Source organism: Neopelma chrysocephalum, unplaced genomic scaffold (assembly GCF_003984885.1).
Source record: "Neopelma chrysocephalum unplaced genomic scaffold, ASM398488v2 Primary Assembly neopelma1_44, whole genome shotgun sequence".
Classification (NCBI taxonomy): domain Eukaryota; kingdom Metazoa; phylum Chordata; class Aves; order Passeriformes; family Pipridae; genus Neopelma; species Neopelma chrysocephalum.
This window is the reverse complement of record NW_020897703.1, coordinates 25325596-25344230: the sequence shown is the minus strand read 5'-3', so window position 1 is coordinate 25344230 and position 18635 is coordinate 25325596. Positions and strand designations below refer to the sequence as shown.

The following is an 18635-nucleotide window of genomic DNA, read 5'->3' as shown; positions in this document are numbered from 1 at the left end:
GTTACAATGCATGTAATGCTGTGTCTGTGATAAGCATGGCTTGTGTTAATACGAGTCCTATGTATAAGGTGCTAATGATGACATCAGACTCACCCGTGATACTCAGGGCTGTTTTGTTTTGTTTTTTGTTAGGGAGGCAAATTTTGTGAATGTTTCAGTGCAATCCACGTTCTCTTTAGCATCCAATGTGACTTTCTACGACGTTATCAGCAGTGTGAAAAGCTACATTCGAGCTTGCAAATCCCCCACCGAAGCCTGCCAATTCATCTCCAACCTGAAATCATTCCACAGAGGTAAACAGCATCTGGAGAACTATGACAGGAGGAGAAAGGGATGTTTTATTTGGCTTCTTTTATAACAGAGGGAGAAAGATTTGGCATTTGGAAAAGCCCCTATAAATCATTTTATCTTATTTAAATGGGAGTCGTCTTAAGAACCTCACAGTACAAAAGGGACCCAGATACAGAACCTTATCTTTGCCACATGTGTGAGAAATCTGCGTCTCTGTGAAAACATCACACAGCACAGGATTAGAGGCATTGTAGGGCAGCCTTTCATCTCTGGGATGTGACACCAGGCCCAGCCAGATCAAAAAAGCATAAGTCTTAATTCCACCCACACGGCTGGGAGCTGAGAAATGGTGTGAAAGCCAAGAAACAAAACCCCTCCAGTGAAGTCGATTAGAGCTGCTGGAGGCTGCACAGGGAGCTCGTCTCTCCTGCCTGCCCAATTTCAGTGTTGCAGGGTGTAAAGATGTTTCACAATTAAGACCTTTTGATTTCTGTACTGAATCCTCTACCTGCTAAAGGGGAACGTGGATGCAGCACAGAAAGAGTTGGAGAAGGACACCAGTGTTGTGCACGATCTTCTCCAGGTGGACCCCATTGGTGGCTCTGGTTCTCGCTTCCTGTGGGACTGATAGAGGAGATTTAGCTTTGAGAGGTACCACAGGATGCATGGATTGAGCACCCTTGAAAGATGGTCTCCTGCAAGGAAACTGCTGCACGTGGAGCTTTGTGACTTTGGGGTTCAAGGCTTCGAGGTTTGGCTTTGAGGATGAAGGGTGACAGTGTTTAGCCTGGGTGTAGAGGGAAACTTCTTGTATCGTTTTGGCAGAGTAAACATGGATATGAGAAGTTTAGTGTGCTGTATTTTAAAGCCACACTGCACCATGGATTGCATTAAATTGTTTGGGTAGACTCACTCAGATAATACTTACACATTACCTCTGATACATTGCTTCTGGTAAAGTCTACTTCTAACTTGAAATAAGCAGAATAAGAAACAAATTGTATTCTTGTGTAAGTACTTAAAAAAAAAGTGAGGTAGAAAAAAATTGGATCTAGCAGGGAGTGGTCTATGAAAGGTGAGTGCCAAATGAGTGACATATTTTCCATAAAATCATATTTCTCATGAGTATTTATTCATTCCATTTAGTCTGACCTCCCAGGAAAAAATGTAAATTTGGTGACAAAATTTCCATCATTTATCCACAGTTTTGCTGAATGCTCGTTGTAACAAATCTGACTTTCTAAAGTAAAACACTGCTTCAAAGTAATGTAAATGAAAGGACAAATTCTTTGTTTGAAAAATGCAAAAATCCAGTGCTTAATATTGAAATGGAAAAAAATTGGTTTGGGCTGAGCAAAATATTTTGCTTCATATAAACTTAAAACCTGATTTTTTGAGTTGTCTCATGGGGTGAATGTGTTTCAGCTTGAGCCAAACCAAATTTTTCATTTTCATTTCCCCTTCTGCCTCAGAGCTGAAACATTTATTATCCACAAGAAATGGTGACATAGGGTAATGTTGCCTGTCTCCTAATGGAACAAACGTTGTTAAAAAAAAAAAGAGATTAAAGCAGCACATGAGCTGAATGTGATGCCTAGGGAAAGCAAATATGCATAATGGTGGGTTCAGAGAGGACCATGCTGATGTCGGCCACCTCTTCCCGACAGTTGGCAGCTTGTGCGGACAGAAAGACCCTGAATGTGACAAGGAAACTTCGGAATGCACTGACTTCGAAGGAGTTGCACTCTGCCGGTGCAAAAGTGGGTACTTCAAATACAACAAGATGGACCACTCCTGCAGAGGTATTGCTCTCCCTGTGGTGCATTTTCCCTGAATTTTGCTTAAACTTTTTGTTCTGGTGGAAATGAGTGTGTGTGCGCAGCCCTGTGCATGCAAGAAGCTCAGTATTATGAATAAATATTAGCAGCTCAGGTTTCTTTTATTTAGTTAGGGGGCTTTTCAGCAGACACTGAAGACACAGTCTCTCTCTAGGAATAATATTGTCTCTTTCTGGAGCATGCTGTGAGTCACAGTGATTGAGGAGAGGGAGAAAGGGGCCTGGCTGCTTTGGGCTCCAGTTCAGTGGCACAGAGCAGAGATGACGTGTTTCTCTGCCTGTTTTGATTTTGTCTGAACTCTCAGTGAACTTAAGGGAAATGCTTTAAACTCACAAGCTTATATAAATACATCGTCAATATTTAAAAAAATTGTATCTGAAAATGATTATGAATTTATTTTTCAGCTGGGTTCCTAGTAGAAATTTTAAGCTTAAATGTTACATTATTTTTTAGCTACTCCTCAGATCAACAAATCTGGTTTTGCTACATTTTAAACAAGGTCTTTGCATGCCGGTGATCAAAATAACGTCTGTAGGATCAGGGTGTCCATTCCCTAGTTTCAGTGGTTGTTGTAGGGCTTCTTAAGAAATGCAGTTTTCTGATGACATATCAATAAGAATTGCAGGTAGTGGTTATATATTGCTTCTGGTACTGTCTGCTGGGTTGCTGTTGAAATAGGAGGAGATGTTTTGTCAGTTCCAAATCTGATCAGAGGGTCAGAAAAATGTGCCTGGAAATAACTCATGTGCTGCAGATTCTGGGATGGACATCTCATAGTCCTGCCTCTCCTCCACTCTACGGCTCCAGGCAAAACCTTTCCCTTTTTGTTTTCCTTCCTTCTCTTCATCTTGTGCATTGGAGGAAGGATTTCTATTAGGAAATACTGACCATCTCCATTGACCCTAGAGAGTCAGAGAAGGGCATATGTAGTGACTGGAGAGCTGAGCTGAAACTTGGGAGATTTTTACCCAATTCTTACTCCATCATAGACAGTGGGGACACAGGGAAAGTTACTCTATTTGTCTTGTTCACGTCTCTTGCCAAGCAGTGTTGTAAAGATAAATACCTGAAAGGCTGTGAGGCACTTGCATGCGATGGTTGCAGAGGGCTAAGAGATTTAACATCTTGTACATGTGGTTACTCCCTACTTATGGATCTTGTTTTCCTTGGAAAATATAAAAACCCTACCTGCACACAGTGAGGCCTCAGTTCCAGCTTCAGCTCGCTGCTGTCAGTAGGAAACATCTTATTGACCAGCTTCAGAGTGTCTGAGTGACAGGTTTGGTGTGGGATTTAGGTTGCAGTGCATGAGGATAGTACCAACTGCATGGTGCCACACTGACAAGATACCAGATTTTCAGTATCACTTGTTCCCACCTGGGTAAGCCAGGAGGTTGGGGTTTTTAAAGGCTTTTTCAGAAGTCAAGCTATGGCCCTCATTTGATATTTAGGGCTATTTTGCTGATGAATATAGCATACAATATGTTAGCCTCTTTGAAAATCTCTGCCCTTCCAGTGCCTAAACAGGAACTAAGGTCTCGTGAGCATCCGACCCTCATTGTGGGTCATGAAAATGCGGTGCAGTAGCTCCAAATATAGCATTTGCAAAGAGGGAAGTGGCTATTGTGCTGCCCTGTCCGGTCTCCCCCGTGGGAAGGCAAGTGTGGCTGGGAGAGCTGCTGGGGCGTGGGGAATTGACTGCCCCAACCCCCAGGTTTTATTCTGTCCTGCTCTGCAGCATCTGTCCTCTGGTTGAAAAAGCATCTCCTGGACCAAGGAAGGATTGAGTCCCTTGAGTCACAGCAATTTCAACATGTTGGACAGGGTACCTCTTGATGTGCAGTTCAGTTGTCCCTGGGTCATTGCTGGTTTTCAACCTTTTAGTGTCTTCAGGGCTATTTCAGTAACAGAGCAACAAACCCAATGTGCCAACTTTTCAAGGACATGCTATTTTTACTAGTACAGAGTGTTTCTGGAATGAAGCAAGGAGCAGCAAAGCAGGTTTCCAAAGAGACCTCTGAGAGTCTTTTGGGAAGGCAAAGGCAAAGGAATCCTGAAGAGCACAACTCGATAGCTTTGGTTGGCCCCTTACACTTAGGCCTTTCCTCTGTTCCCTGCTTACGTTTGAAAGCTTGCCAAGTGAGTGTGACAGCACAAGGTCTCCTGGGGACATGTTCAAAGGAGCAGGAAAGATGCCAAAGGAGAAAGCAAAGTGGCAGGAAAAGGCAGGGTGAGGAAAGGAAAAGACATAAGCACCAAGTTTTTAAGTAAGAGAGAGAAATGAGTATTCAGGATCTTGCTTTTCCTCTTTACTGCCCCTATATCCTCCTGGCCCGAGAAGGGTGTGCCAGAGAGGTCCCAAGGCTGCTCCTGCTCAAGGCACAGCTCCAGCTTTGAGACTACTCAATGTGTTTGTGCCCCACACACGTTACTGGGCTAGGGCTGAGGTTAGGGCGGGCTCCAGCATCTGCCTGCCCACTCCTGCAGGCCTTCCCAACACTCCAGCAGTGAGCTGGGGCTGGGATACATGGGGCTGCTGTGCTCATTAAAGAAGGCAACTCCAGTGAGTTCCCTCCCTTCCACTGCAGATTTTTTATTGCCGGATCTTGTAGTTCATTTTGGTAGAACATTCACTCCATAATGTTTTCAGTCTGCTTTTGTTAGCAAGTGAAAGGAGTAATCCATCCAGTCATCTTTTGCTAATGCCTCGATGTTATGAATGAGTCCAGCAAGGATCCTTTGGGATTTACTGCCCTTGCCCTGATGTTTCTTGACTGAGGCTCTTAAGTCTTGCCCAGTTACTTCTGGCCTCTTCCTTCACTTCAAATAAACCATCTTAGAGGGAGAAAAATATATCCAGTACAAAAAGTGTCACGATGAGATGCAGCAGGGGGGCTGTGTAATGAACTTCACCCTACCCATCCCCAGCTCTGGCAAAATAAATGTAATGAGGGAGGTAGTGAAGGAGTAGTGGGGCTATATAGGGCAAAGAAAAGTGTGCAAGACCAGGTATCATGGACATCAGCACCCCATCATTGTTGGTATCAGTGGCTGCAAGTCTGTGTCTGCAGATGCAATGTTCATGATGTGAGTGCATCACTCATCTGTGTCCACACATCCTGCAGGGAAAATGGCTGAGTGACATGGGATGCTTCGTAAATGGTATATAGGTAAACAGTTTTTAATATGGCCACAAGCAAGGCCAAGCATCCAAGAGCAGAGTGCCAGGCACACTGTGTGTTGCATCTCCTGGAAAGCAGAGACTTGGGCAGAGCTGCGAAGGGGGTCTGGCAGGTAAAAAAGATTCCCATGTCTGGCTTCCAAGGGTAATATGATGTCAGGGTGCATTTAGGCGTTATGGGCAGACAGAAGATGGGAAATTTTGTTATCCCTGGGCTTCTGACATCTATTTCTGGGAACCGAAAATAAGAGGATCAAAGGGATCTGTTCGGAGAAAAGCTGAAATAATTAGGGAGACTCAAAGATCTCAGTGCCCTTGGCTTTATTCAAGGTAAAGAAGTTATTTGGTGGTGAGGAGGAGAAATGGGAACATATAACCTTTTCCAATCTAGTAAGTAAACATCCAAAATCTGGAATTTGACACTGGGATAATTCAGACCAGAAAGAAGGTGAATGTTTTTAATGGCTGGGGAAATTAACTTTGTGAGCATCTGAACCCAGGGTTGTGGTTGATTGTCTGTCACTGAAAATATTAAAATCAGTCTTGGCTGTTTATCTAAAATGTAGCTCCAATTCACCTTCTTGATTTGAAACTGGAATTAAATTCAGGGAAGTTTTGTGACCTGTATTACAACGGGGAGGTCACAGTCACATGCTCACTGCTGGCATCAATATAATTTGTTATTGGTGCTGGAAGAGCCATAAACTTCTAAATCCAGCCAAAATGCTCATTCTCTCTTGGTTTATGATGATTTTACCAACCCATTTTAATAGACAACATTTGTCCATCTTCTCTCCTCTCCTCCCCTCCTGGACTTTGGGTTTTTCACAATACAATCGCTGGCTTTTCCAGCGGTAAAAGGCATACGGTGTGCTGGGAGTAGCACAGGAGGGGGTGAGGGCTTTGCTGCAGCTTAGCTGGGACCTCTGCTGGAAGCCTCCTTTTCTCCCTGCTTGCTGGTGTTAGAGAGTGCCAGAGCTTTTGGCTATGGGTTATCCCCACAGTTAGAGAGCAAGGCAGAGGGAGTAGGGCTTGAGAGCTGCTGCCTCACCCGTTTTAAGCACATAGTGTTTGAGGGGGAAAAAAATCCATGAACACTTTTGTTTTCACTTAACAATTCCCTGTGGAGTGTGATGCAGGGGTTTCCCAGACCTCTGGGTGATGTCTTGGAGAACCCCAGGGACTGCTGCATGTGCTGGCCCTGGGTTGTCCCTCTGCCCAAAGCAACTCTGTCTGTGTCACTCCTGCTCAGGTCTTTGAGTGACCACCTTCGCTGCCTCTGCTCAGGCAGCAGATCTGCAAGAGCTCTGGCGGCATTATTGCTGAGAAAAGCAGTGATCTCATCAGTAGTTTGAATCTTATATTTGTGTGTCCAATGTGTCATCTCCTTTCCTGTTCATCAGAAGGGTAGTATAATTTCCTCAGATAATTCAGGTGATGGGATAGCTGTCCATAAGCACAGAAGTTATTTTATTTTGAAGCAATGGTTTCAGTTTTTCATCAACATTTTGCATGTAGCAGTTTTCTGGGTTATTTAGACCTAAGAAATTTAATTTCTATTGTACAGTAAAATATGATATCTCAAAATATGATTTTGCTGCAAATTTGAAAGATCAGAAAAGAAAGTGATGCAAGAAAAAAACAGTATCATGCCACTTTGGGTTACCATAACTGTGTTTACACAACTTTTTGTAGCAATACTAACATTTAAAAGCAATTAATAATGTGCACCAATGCTAAAGTAGCGCTGTTCAAATGAGGTTTCAAAACAGAAGCTGGAGGCACTTGCAGATTTTTTACACTGCTATTTTGTGGGAAGCAGTAGAAGTGTGCAGTGAGTTTTTATTTGGGCAAGAAGAAGTTCTGCTGGGAATTACCAGCTGCCCACCCTGTGCCAGACTCCAAACTCTGCCTGGAAGCCCTGAAATGGTCCTGTCAAAGCCAGCGGGAGGTGAATTTAAGTGCACGGTATTTTGCAGAGGACACACTGCATCCCATCAAAGTGCATCGCATTCCTGCTGTGCAGCCGTGCTGCTGCCGGGCCCCAAGGGTCGTTGGGGTGGGGCTGCCGTGGGAAGCAGTGATGGAAAATGCCTCCCTGCACCACTACGTGGTGCTCATGGCCCTTCTCTCTGTTTTCAGCCTGTGAAGATGGGTATAAGCTGGAAAATGAGACCTGTGTGAGGTATGGTGCCTGTTCTGCCCTCCTCCTACCCCACCATCTTTGCTTTGGTGACCTGTCAGCATAACTAAGCCGCTGAAACTCCCTATTGTTTTCTGTTCTCAGCTGCCCATTTGGCTTGGGTGGATTCAACTGTGGAAACCGTGAGTAACAAATTTTCTTTATTTTCCATGGTGTCAGAAATGGGAGATTTGAAATAAATAATTGCAAATTACTATGTTTAAAATGCAGTTGGTACACACTACTTTTGTCAGTGTTTTTTGTTTCTTCATTTTCTGTTGAAACTAATTTTGTCGACCTTATTTAACAAAGCTGTCTTAAGGAAAGGAGATCTCCTTTCCCTGGATACTCTGTCATGAGTATAGTGGGCAGTCTTGAAGCAAGATATTCCAAAGTGAATCCATGAAATATAATTTGAATTATTCTGATCTATCACTGAAGGGAATCCATACCCTAGGGAAACAAAAACTTGTTCTTCCTATGTCAGGAGATCCCCAACACCATCTATTTCACTTGAAATTGCAGAGGGAGGGAAGATGGGAAATAAACAGTTAATCCCTTTGCATGAGGACTGTGGATATGTTGACTTCAGTGTTTCAAAACCACACCACTGTTTCTAAGTGAGTCTCTGTCTTTCCTGTCTGCAGCATATCAGCTCATCACCGTGGTGATTGCGGCTGCAGGAGGGGGACTTCTGCTTATCATGGGCATAGCACTGATCATCACCTGCTGCCGGTAGGTACCACCACCAGGCCCGGCTCATCCATGGTGTCCTCTCAGTGGATTACACCACACTTACTGCTCCATGTGTGAACTCTGAAGGACTAAAACATAGGTGAAAGCATAGGATAGCTAAGCAAGTGGGTTAATTAGAGATACTGAGGTATCACATTGTGCTTTCATTTGGGGCGTATCTTCTTTTTTTTCAGCAGCCAGGCTAGACAACTGAACTGCTTGTCCCTTAATGATACACCTTGAAATCATGTCCTGCAAGGATGGAGAGGCAAAGGAGTCCTTCCCACTCAGAGCTTTAAGGCTCTGAAGCCAGGAAGCAGTCTCCAAAAATGCAACCAAAGAGGAAAGGGAGGTTTAGGCAATAGGGGAGGTTACTTGCCATTTTTCAAGTGCTGTTTGAGTGTATTTATGGCTATTTTCATTTTTCTTCATGGACAAATCCTGCAAGTGTTCTTACTCTGTGTGTCTCTCCCTCTCAGACACACACACACACACGCACACACATAGTTCCAGTACCAGCAGGCAGCTTCAGATTGGAGGCAAGATGGGCTTGCTGAGGAAGCTCTGCTTCATGATTTATGTATTCTGAAAAGGGATGCCTTGCAGTAACACCCTCTCCCCGCCATTCCAGTTCCAAAATCTAGGATTTCAAAGCTATCTGATAAAGTTGACAGCTGGATTTATTGGTAATATAGATGTGGCAGTGGTTTGGTTGGCACAGTGGTGTGCCCGTTACCCTGTGTTTTGAGCCAGGGGGACCAGCAAGCCCCAGCCAGGAGGTGAGATGGCCAGACCCCAGAGTGCAGATCTCTGCAGGGATGGACTGACCTTCTGATAAGTCCTCGCCTTTGGCAGCTTATGTGGCTTCCTGGAGGGTACTCTGCTTTGAACTGGAAGTGTCATCAAAGTCCACTCACACAACATGGTACTCATGTAGGGGCATTTGGTGTCATTCAGACAGGGTCCTTGCAGGTCCTCTTTCTTAGGAATTAACATAGTGCCTAGAAGTGCTATAGTTAATCACTTGGAGACTTAAATAGCGTGGGACCTCCCGTACATTTTTCTTCCTCAAGAAAATTGAGGATTTTTTCATTGACTCAGATGACCACACACTTTTTAAGAGACAAGGGGCATAAGCTGGAACAGGAGAGGTTCAAACTGAATGTAGGGGAAAATTCTTTCACCAAGAGGACAGTAAGGCAGTGGAACAGGTCGCTCAGAGAGATTACCATCTCTGTCTTTGGAGATTTCGAATCCCACTAGATAGTGCTCTGAGTATCATGGTCTGATTTCATATCTGACTTGGCTTCAGAGCAGAAGATTGGACTATAGTCCTTCTGAGGTGACTTTTGTTCCCAGTCAAGTTTCATAACATGAAGTGGTGATCTCTCCTGAGATCATGTCAGAAGTGCATACAAGATAGCGGGATAAGTTTTATGTTTTCACTTTCCCTCATTCTTTTATAAACAGGAAGAATAAAAATGACATAAGTAAACTGATTTTCAAGAGTGGGGATTTCCAGATGTCACCTTATGCTGAATATCCGAAGAATCCCCGGGCACAGGAGTGGGGCAGAGAGACCATCGAGATGCAGGAGAATGGAAGCACCAAGAACCTGTTGCAGATGACAGATGTGTATTATTCGGTATCTATCCATAGCTTAACTATTAACTCTTTCTGCCTGATACAGGAAAGAGATATTCCTTTATTTTTGAAAGTACAGATCCCTTTCCTGCAAGATAAAAGGGCAAAGCAAATGTCTTCCATAGAAAGCAAGGCATCAGGAGTCCTGTGGACTCTAGCTATTATCTGTGCTGAATATCACAAAGAGATGTCATTAGGAAGAATGATAGGGAAATGTCTAGGAATATGTTGTTAGAATGCCCAAAAAGCCCAATCCTAGAGAGAGAAGGACAGTTAAGGGTTTTGGATAGACTGCTAGGATTCACTGTAGGTAGTTTTCCCCTGTCCACCCTCACTGATGATGTGGAAGGTTGAGACCTCTGTCTGGGGAACTTCACCCCAAAATGGGAAGATGCTGGTCACTGAGGTCCCCTCTTTTCTTCTATCCCTTCCCTTTCCAGGGTACAAAAAGAGCATCCCTTCAGCTCTGAGGGAACAAGGAGTAATAGGCTGTGTAGGGCAAAGAAAGGAACAAACATAGGACTTGCTGTTATGGTTGGTACCATCTGCTAATGTTTGTATCCAGAGCTGTGATGCTGATATGTCATCTGTCACTTATCTACAGCTACATGTACTTAAAGTGTGTGTGGATTACTCCCGAGAGTGAAGGTCACAGGATTTCACCCACATCACACATTCTGGGCTCCCTGCTTTCCAGAGCAGAGAACAGAAACATTACTTTTTTTTCTGGCTTGTATTTTAAGTTTTGCAGTAAGCAAGTTTACTGGGTTGTGCAGCATGAAAGAAAATAACCCCCCTTCATGCTTCCACTAAGAGTGAAATATTTGGAAATGAAAATGCATTTCCTAAACTATTTTTTAGACCCTTATTATGCTGACAACTAGAAAGGGGAACTTTTTAGCAAGCAGTGGGTGATGAGGGCTTTGCATGGATCTGCTCTGTAACAGATCAAACCAAGTGGCTTGATGTTATTCACTGAGTGAAAGGACTGTACAGTCTTGGTCTTAAACATCAGCGTTCCTCAGCCAAGTGTCTCCAGGGGGTTACCTTAATTAAGAGAAAGGAAGAGACAAGAAAGTCAGATCACTTCGTATTTGATATATAATTTGAGGACCTGTGTTGGGAGAGGAGGTATCTATCATTAATGGGGAGAGAAGTGCTCCTAGGTAATACTCAGAGCAGGAGAATAGCTTTGATTTTCTAGAATTGTTTCCTATAAGGATGGCTCTGGGACAATATTCTTTTTGTGAGAATGGTTTCGATTCCTGAGCTCATCAGTAGAATTCTTTTGGATTAAAAATTAACTATGTACTTAAACTGCACTTGGTGGAGTCAGGTAAACTTCAAGTCTGTTCGTTGGCCAGATGTCGAAATCAAGATTTCATCAGAATAATCCCTTCAGGCAATACGTAACTCCTACAGTAAAAATTACTATAGGTAATAGAAATCATAAGCAATCATGTTGTTCCTTCTAGCTACTGAAATAACTGCTGGGAAAGGTGGTAAAGCTGTGCCTGAAGGAGGATTTGAGTGTGAGAATAAGACCCTTTTTATTTCATTTTTTTTTTGCTAATACAGCCAACTGGACTGAGAAATCCTGAACTGGAAAGAAACGGACTTTATCCTCCCTACACTGGTTTGCCTGGATCTCGACATTCATGCATCTACCCTGGACAATACAATCCATCCTTCATTAGTGATGAAACCAGAAGAAGAGACTATTTTTAGCAGAGAGTGGAGAGGGAGTGGAAGATGGACACAGTTTTGTGGCCCTTGGTCCCCAGGAACAATCTGTCTCCTGGGTAATTCAGGCCACATCAATCTTACTCTTCCCATTTAACAGGAAGGACTTTGAACTTCATGCCGAGCATTGCTGCCCTTGCTGAGCAGCAGAGAGAAGGAGGAGGAAGAGGAGGGAATGGCTCAAGGTGCACATCCCTAAAAGACCCAGATGGAAGCTAACACATGTACTCCATATTCGTCCTATGCTGCATCTTCACTCTTTAAGCTACACGGCAAGCATGGATCAGTATGGGTAGATGAACTGCGCCCAGCACTCTGCATTGAATACCACTAGGGAGTGTTTTGTTTACAGATCTCATTCACTGTTGACTGTGCTTGTCTTCTTAGCCAACCTTCATGCAAAGATTCACTGTGCAACTGTGTTTGGTAGGGCAAGTTTGTCCACTCCCTTTTACACTGCTGCATTGCTATCTGCTTTGTGCACAACAGGGAAGCTGGCTCAACTTTTGGCCCTCACCTTTTTACTGCTAGAAGTTCTCCAGATGGCTGGGTCCTTGCTGAAGCCCAGTGTCTGGCAATATTGGCTGAATTCATGGGTTGATTGTCTCCAAGGAGTGTGGGAAGGTTAGTCATACCACTGCAATTTTGACTGAAAAGAGACAGTTGTTCCCATGTGCTGCTTTGAAAATCTTCTATATATAGGGAAGAGTCCAAGTATATTGTTGTTTTGTCAACCAATGTTGTTCAGAAGTGATGCCACTGCACATTGTCATGGCAGTTCCATATAGGATCCTTTGGGGTTCTGTATCCCTGCAGGGATTTAAATGCCTGTAGAAACAGCAATATAATATGGAATAATTGCTCACAGGGAAGAAAAAGATGAGCTGTGCATTCAGCATGCTCTTTAGGAGGAATCTGTGAAAGAGCAGTAATGCTGCAGCCTTGGCTGGCAGATGAACCTGAATTCTGGGCACTGAAGATGGAACATTGCATTTTCTAATCTCCATAGTCCACCTTGCCTTCTGTAGGAGCTGTGGAGGCTTTCAGGACATTGGAAAATAAGGCTCACTGCAAACAGTTGCATTTAACAGAGAAAAAACATGATGCTTGCACTCCTAGCATAGCTAAGATCACTTATGTTGAAGTGTTTTTCTTTCTTCCATCCTAGTTTCGAGTGACTCAGACCAGGCAGGTTTACTCACCCAGGTGTGTTAAGTCATGTTAGCAAAAGCCTGAACAGATATCAGACTGAAAGCTCATGGATTGTATTCTGACCTGAACTGTGTACTTAAAGAGATCTTACTAATTATAGAACCCTAGAATAGTTTGGGTTGGAAGGGACCAGGTTGCTCAAAGCCCCATCCAGGCTGGCCTTGAACTTCTCTGGGCAACCTGTTCCAGTGCCTCACCACTCTCATAGTGAAGAATTTCTTCCTTATGTCTAATGTAAATCTACCTTCTTCAATTTAAAATCATTCCCCCTTGTCCTGTCACTACATGTTCCTATGAAAAGTCCCTCTCTAACTTTCCTATAGGCCTCCTTTAGGTACCGGAAGGCTACTCTGGAAGCTTTCTCTTTCTTTCTCTCTCCAGAGCTTTCTCTTATCAAGACTGAACAGCCCCAACTCTCTCAGACTGTCTTCATAGGAGAGGGGCTTCAGCCCTCTGAGCATCTTCATGGCCTCCTCTGGACTCACTCCTTATGTTTCAGCCCCTCAGAGCTGAAAGGAGCACTCCAGGTGGGGTCTCACAAGAGCAGAGTAGAGGGAGAGAATCCCCTCCCTTGACCTGCTGCCCACACTGCTTTTGTTCCAGCCCAGGACACAACTTCTGGGCTGTGAGCACACGTTGCTGGGTCACACTGAATTTCTCATCAACCAACACCCCAAGCCCTTCTCCTCAGGACTGCTTTCAATCCATTCTCTGTCAGCTTGTATCTGTGCTTGGGATTGCCCTGACCCACATGCAGGAAATATAATGAAGTGTATTTACCGCTTATCTTTACTGCACTGTTAATCTGAGTGATCCAAATCCTGTCCAGATACAGGGTTCAGATGCGAATCCTTCTCTTGAATGTGACTATGCTTTTAATTCAAGGTCGCTGCTTGTATGAGGATAACAAATTGCGCAATTCCTTAGCCATTAACCCACCATCTCTGTAGTGTGTACAAAAGCTGATATTCCCTTCTCCCCTACCATGCTTTAAAAGACACAGTGCCTACAATTAAGTTTGTAAGGTAGCTCAGCTGACTGAAGCACTAAGGATCACAGGATGTGTCCCCCAAAGTGTCTAACCCAAAGTAAGAGCAGCAGTTCAGATGCTCATGTGTTGTGTGGTCACTAACTGGAGGCAAACCTGGGATGATGAGGAGCCCTCTGTCAGGGAGCAGGTATGTGCATCCTACAGATGGTGTGAGTTCCCAGATCCTTTCCCAGCACTTCAAAGGCTGTTGTGTTCCCTATCAAAAGTGAGTACCAGGTACCCAGAGGAAGGGGAGATAGCACCAGGCAGTTATTAGCTGTGTTGGCTGAGAGGTTTCTGGTCCCTGCTCAAGTTGCTTTTGTTTTCTCAAAACTGCAAGACAGGAAAGGCACCACAAGTGTGCTTGAGAAGACACAGTTTGGTGCACCAGCCATAGCACACAAATGCAGTCTTTTAAAGCCTCTTATCTACTATGTAGAAACAGCCGTGTGGGCTTTCAGAAAAGCAGAGCTGCCTAGGGCAGTATCCTTTGCACTTATATGGACTTATGGTGACAATGCATGCAACTTCATGCCTATCTTATCCATAATCAGCCTTGCAGCTGGTAGTATACAGCTTATCTGAGATGTAGGAGGGAAAGGAATGGATGCTTTTGGGAAGTATTGCTGCCTAAGGAGCTATATTTGAGGAAAGCTTTAATTACAGTATCCAAAATAATGTAACAGGTAAAGCACAGGAACTAGCTGTTCCTGCCACATTTATCAGTGTTTCCAGTCTGTGAATGATGTTCTTCTCCCTTTCTTTAGCAGCTGACCTCTTAATTGCACAGGATCCATTGGCTGATGAGAACTAAGGACTTGACTCTGCTGTGCTGTGGGATCCTTCAAAGAGGAGGTTGGCAGGGTCATTTCTGTGTGGGTGAGTTGCCTCTGTTTTTGAGAGTGCCCAGGACAGAAAGGACTGCCTTTCCCATGGTATGGAGGAGGGTTTTGTCTCTGTTACAAAAGAAAAGGGGAAGCTGGGAATGATGCTAAATCTAAATCCAAAGCATATAGATGAGCACTGGACTTTGCCCCTATTTACTAAAGCAGCTTGTCAAAAAGGAAGTGTGTCCCAGCAATGATGGGAATCCTATGATTTGACCACATGCCAGCATTTCTTCAGATTGGGAAGCAGTTAGGCATATGCTAAGAGGAAAGGATATTTAATTGCTTGGTTAGTTCAAAGACTGGGTGATGCACTTGCACGTGTCAAGTTAAAAGTAGGAAATACCAACTTACAGTTGCAGATCAGTCCTTCTATGCAAAGAGTAACATGGACTCTGTGAACAAAACTCCTGGTCTGTATCTCACAGCACATTGTAAATTGCAAGGGATTTGAGTGAAATTGAGATAGGACTATATCCAACTGAGAGCACACAAAAGTTTGTAAGTAATTAATTTTAATTTCTTAATGATCTTCAAATTCTTCTTAAAGCCTCATCTGAGGACAAGGGATCTCAATAAATGCAGCAGGATTTTCTGAGTGAGGACTACAAAACTTGGTTCCAAAGTAGAGAATATTATTGCATTGAAATTTTCTCTCTGCCAAAGAAGGTAAACATTGGGGCATTTCTTATGAGGAGTTATCCATTTCAGCCTGATCTTCTGTTTAGCTTTGTTAAGAAAGGAATCACAGAGCCAATGCGTAGTCCACAGGAGGAGGGAAAGGGTCTCTCCTGATCTGCCACACCTTCTCTGGGTGTCCTACGAGGTCCTGCTCAGCAGGCAAGAGAGGGTTTAGGTAGGAGGAGTCAGGACTCAGATGAGTGCAGGTGCCTTCCCACAAAGTGATCCAGGAAGTTTTTGTGAAGGTGACAGATGCAGCCTGGGGTGATTCAGCCTCTGGGTCTCTACCAGCCCAGCTGCAACCTGTGCTGTGGTGCTTCTGTCTTCAGCCAAGTGCCACCCACTCCCAGCTCAGCTGGGACAGAAGGGGTGGGTGCAGAGCCCTGTGTTTTGTCACAGTTTATGGTGGTTATTTTACCGCAGTTGTTTACTGCCACACCCCAGCATGGACTAGCCCAGCCACAGCAGGGATGTGGCCTGTTTCAGTGTAGCTTGCCCCTGTGTAAAGCTGCCACTGGGATTCTCTCTGCTTGTCTGTCATAGACTAAGCAGCCTCTGGCAGTGGAGTAGGACTTGTTGCTCCTGTTGGATATAAGAAGGGTGTCTATGCGTTGTCAAGCCCACTTTCAAATGTGGGTCCTTCTCTATTCGCTACCTAACTCCCCATAGGATGTCCAAATAAACGCAGCTCATTTCTCAGACTATTTAGATTACTGGCTACCCCAAATTGCAAATTTTGAGCACACTGGGTGGTTTTGCCAAGGGGAATCGCTCTCCGCTATCCAAGAGGATAAGAGTGAAGTGGCATGATTTTTGTAAGGAGGATGCAAGTGATTCAGCCAGATGAGGGGAAAGGAAGAAAAACTACACCAGCACTGCACATAAATCTGCTATTGCTCCTGTCTGCTGTGGAAAGCTAGGGGAGCAGTCAGCAGGGGCCCATGGGCAGTTGTGGGGGTGTATTTTTAATTAATTTTGGAAAAAATGATAATTCTGTTGCTTGATAGGAGAAGTTGTGACAGGCATGTATTTGCTGCTACGGTGCTCTGCCAATTGTACTGACAAAAGCCCCTCACCCACAGAAATACCCTTGACAGTCAGCATAGGAGAGGCAGTTGCAGTGAACAGATCAGCAAAATGCATATTTGAGGGATCATTCAAAAGGCAGTTCTAACACACAGCCTTCCTGTGTCCTTGCCATGCACCGCTGCTTTGCCCTGGCCAGCCCTCCAAGCTGCACTGAGAAAATCAGTCTCTTTTCATGGTGTTGGAACCTCACAGCACTGAATTGGGCTATATGTGATAAAACCAGGACACATTGATGCCCTTTTACCTCCACATTTAAAGCATTAGGTTTCACAGCAGCAATGAATCTCACTGCTATTACAGCACTTCTTGTAAGTCCCACTGTCATAGTCACAAACTGAGTCACCTCTCGTGAATCAGTATCTGCCTCCAAACTGAGTGATAGTAAAAGGATTTTTAAAATAGCAATAAATTACCGTTAGAGAGAGGTGTTTGTCATTGTGAAATTGTTTGTGCCAATACTTGTAAAGGTTATTTGCTGAGACCTGAGTGAGCCCTTGAGTGAGTTTGGACATTGCTGCAGATACACCAAGTGCTTTCCTGAGACTTATCTCTGATGCTGGTCAATGGCTGTATCCATTCCAAGTCCAGCTGAACTTTTCATACCCCCATAGTAATCTTTAATCTTCAGTTTTCATCCTTAAATTAACAAAAACAGATGCATTTTAGTTAAATGCTCTTCCTATGCTGACTAATGTTTTTTCTTCTTTACACACAAAGGATATAATCCAGCATCCATGGGTAACTCTCCCATGGACTGTATTGAAGTTTTTTTTTAGGCCTGAATTATTCCACCACCGGAGTCACCTGGGTGCCTATTTTTGTAATACTGTTGCTGCCTTTCCATGTTGTATCTATTTTTTTTAAAGTATACTTACTGCTGTAGCAAGACCTGTATTATGTGAGATTGAACAAAACAGGTTCAAGATCTGAAACACCTTCCCAAGAAGAGAGTGAGTGTGAATTCTGTGTATTTGTTTTACTGGTCAGCCAACCTGTTCCCTATTATGTAAGATCTTCTAGGGATGTAGAGATGTTTCCTGCAGTCACACGTAACAACTACTCTTCAATTCACTCTTACTTGTCTCTTTAGAAATGAAGCAAGATGTCCTAGTTTTAGAAGGGGTATGTGCTATGTGCTCATAAGAGTTTAGAACCTTTTCAATGTGTATCTAATTGTTTATTCCTTTGAATTGCTGAAATTCAAAAGCAGGAGAGATACTCATGAAGGGGTAAGAAATAAATAAAGGAATACACCTAATTTACAGAAATGTGGCATCAGTACTATGAGGTGTGGGATGACACCTCTTCTGTGTCTAGTCTGTGTTGCATGTGCATAATATCCTTGTTGAGGGAACACCTAGAGACAGGAGCTGATGTTTCTCGAAAGTGGTATGTAAGTGCTAAGTCTTTATTCTGGTAAAATGCTAGAAGGAATGAGAGGGTTGCTTGGCTTAATGACTGCAGCAGGCAGCCCCCAGGTCTGCAAAATCCTATATGGAAAAGTCCTGTGGAATACAGTGAACACTTATCACTCATCACTTCTCTTGTACAGTGCCCTAGAATTCACCTGACATAAAAGGTCTCCAATAAAATCTCCTAGGATGGGTTTACTATAAAAAACAAAACAAAACAGAATAAATACTTACTAGTTTTAAAGGAAATTCTGTTAAACTCAGTCATTGCTTTAAACCCTGTTAAATTCTACAGGACTTTCTCCTATCAGAAGATCAAACTTGGTGTGTAACAGCATAATGGTTTGTTTGAGCAGCTTTCAGAATTGCAGTAGTAAAGCTCACCTTTTGTCACCTCTGTTTCAAAAGGTAAATTTTCAGTATTTGTTTGTTCTTCTGAATGTAAACCTGCTTTATGTTCTTGACATTGCTCCATTTCCTTCCCTTTATCTCTGAATGTTTGCTTCGAAGTTGCTGGAGTTCTGAGGATGTTTTCCAAACCAGTATTATTTAAAGTTGTATCATATTTTCAGCCTCCACTAATTATACAGTACTGTAGTAGCAAAATATAATTTTTAAGGATTGGATTATTTTTATACCTGCATCCAATATTATTAAATCTGGCGTTTTAGTCAGTAATATAAAAGGATACAATAAAACAATGAACATTA

At 43.5% G+C, this 18635-nt stretch overlaps 1 protein-coding gene across 3 annotated transcripts in view; it reads left to right on the top strand.

Annotated features, from left to right (window-relative positions):
- HEG1 (heart development protein with EGF like domains 1) overlaps positions 1 to 18635 on the top strand; it is a 55151-nt gene extending 36516 nt beyond the window's left edge. For all 3 annotated transcript variants that reach the window (XM_027679026.1, XM_027679025.1, XM_027679024.1), the window contains exons 17-23: positions 133 to 293; positions 1959 to 2093; positions 7453 to 7495; positions 7598 to 7635; positions 8140 to 8227; positions 9698 to 9872; positions 11450 to 18635. In XM_027679026.1, coding sequence (XP_027534827.1) covers positions 133 to 293; positions 1959 to 2093; positions 7453 to 7495; positions 7598 to 7635; positions 8140 to 8227; positions 9698 to 9872; positions 11450 to 11599 — 790 coding nt within the window. In that variant the 3' untranslated portion in view covers positions 11600 to 18635. The remainder of the gene's footprint in view (positions 1 to 132; positions 294 to 1958; positions 2094 to 7452; positions 7496 to 7597; positions 7636 to 8139; positions 8228 to 9697; positions 9873 to 11449) is intronic.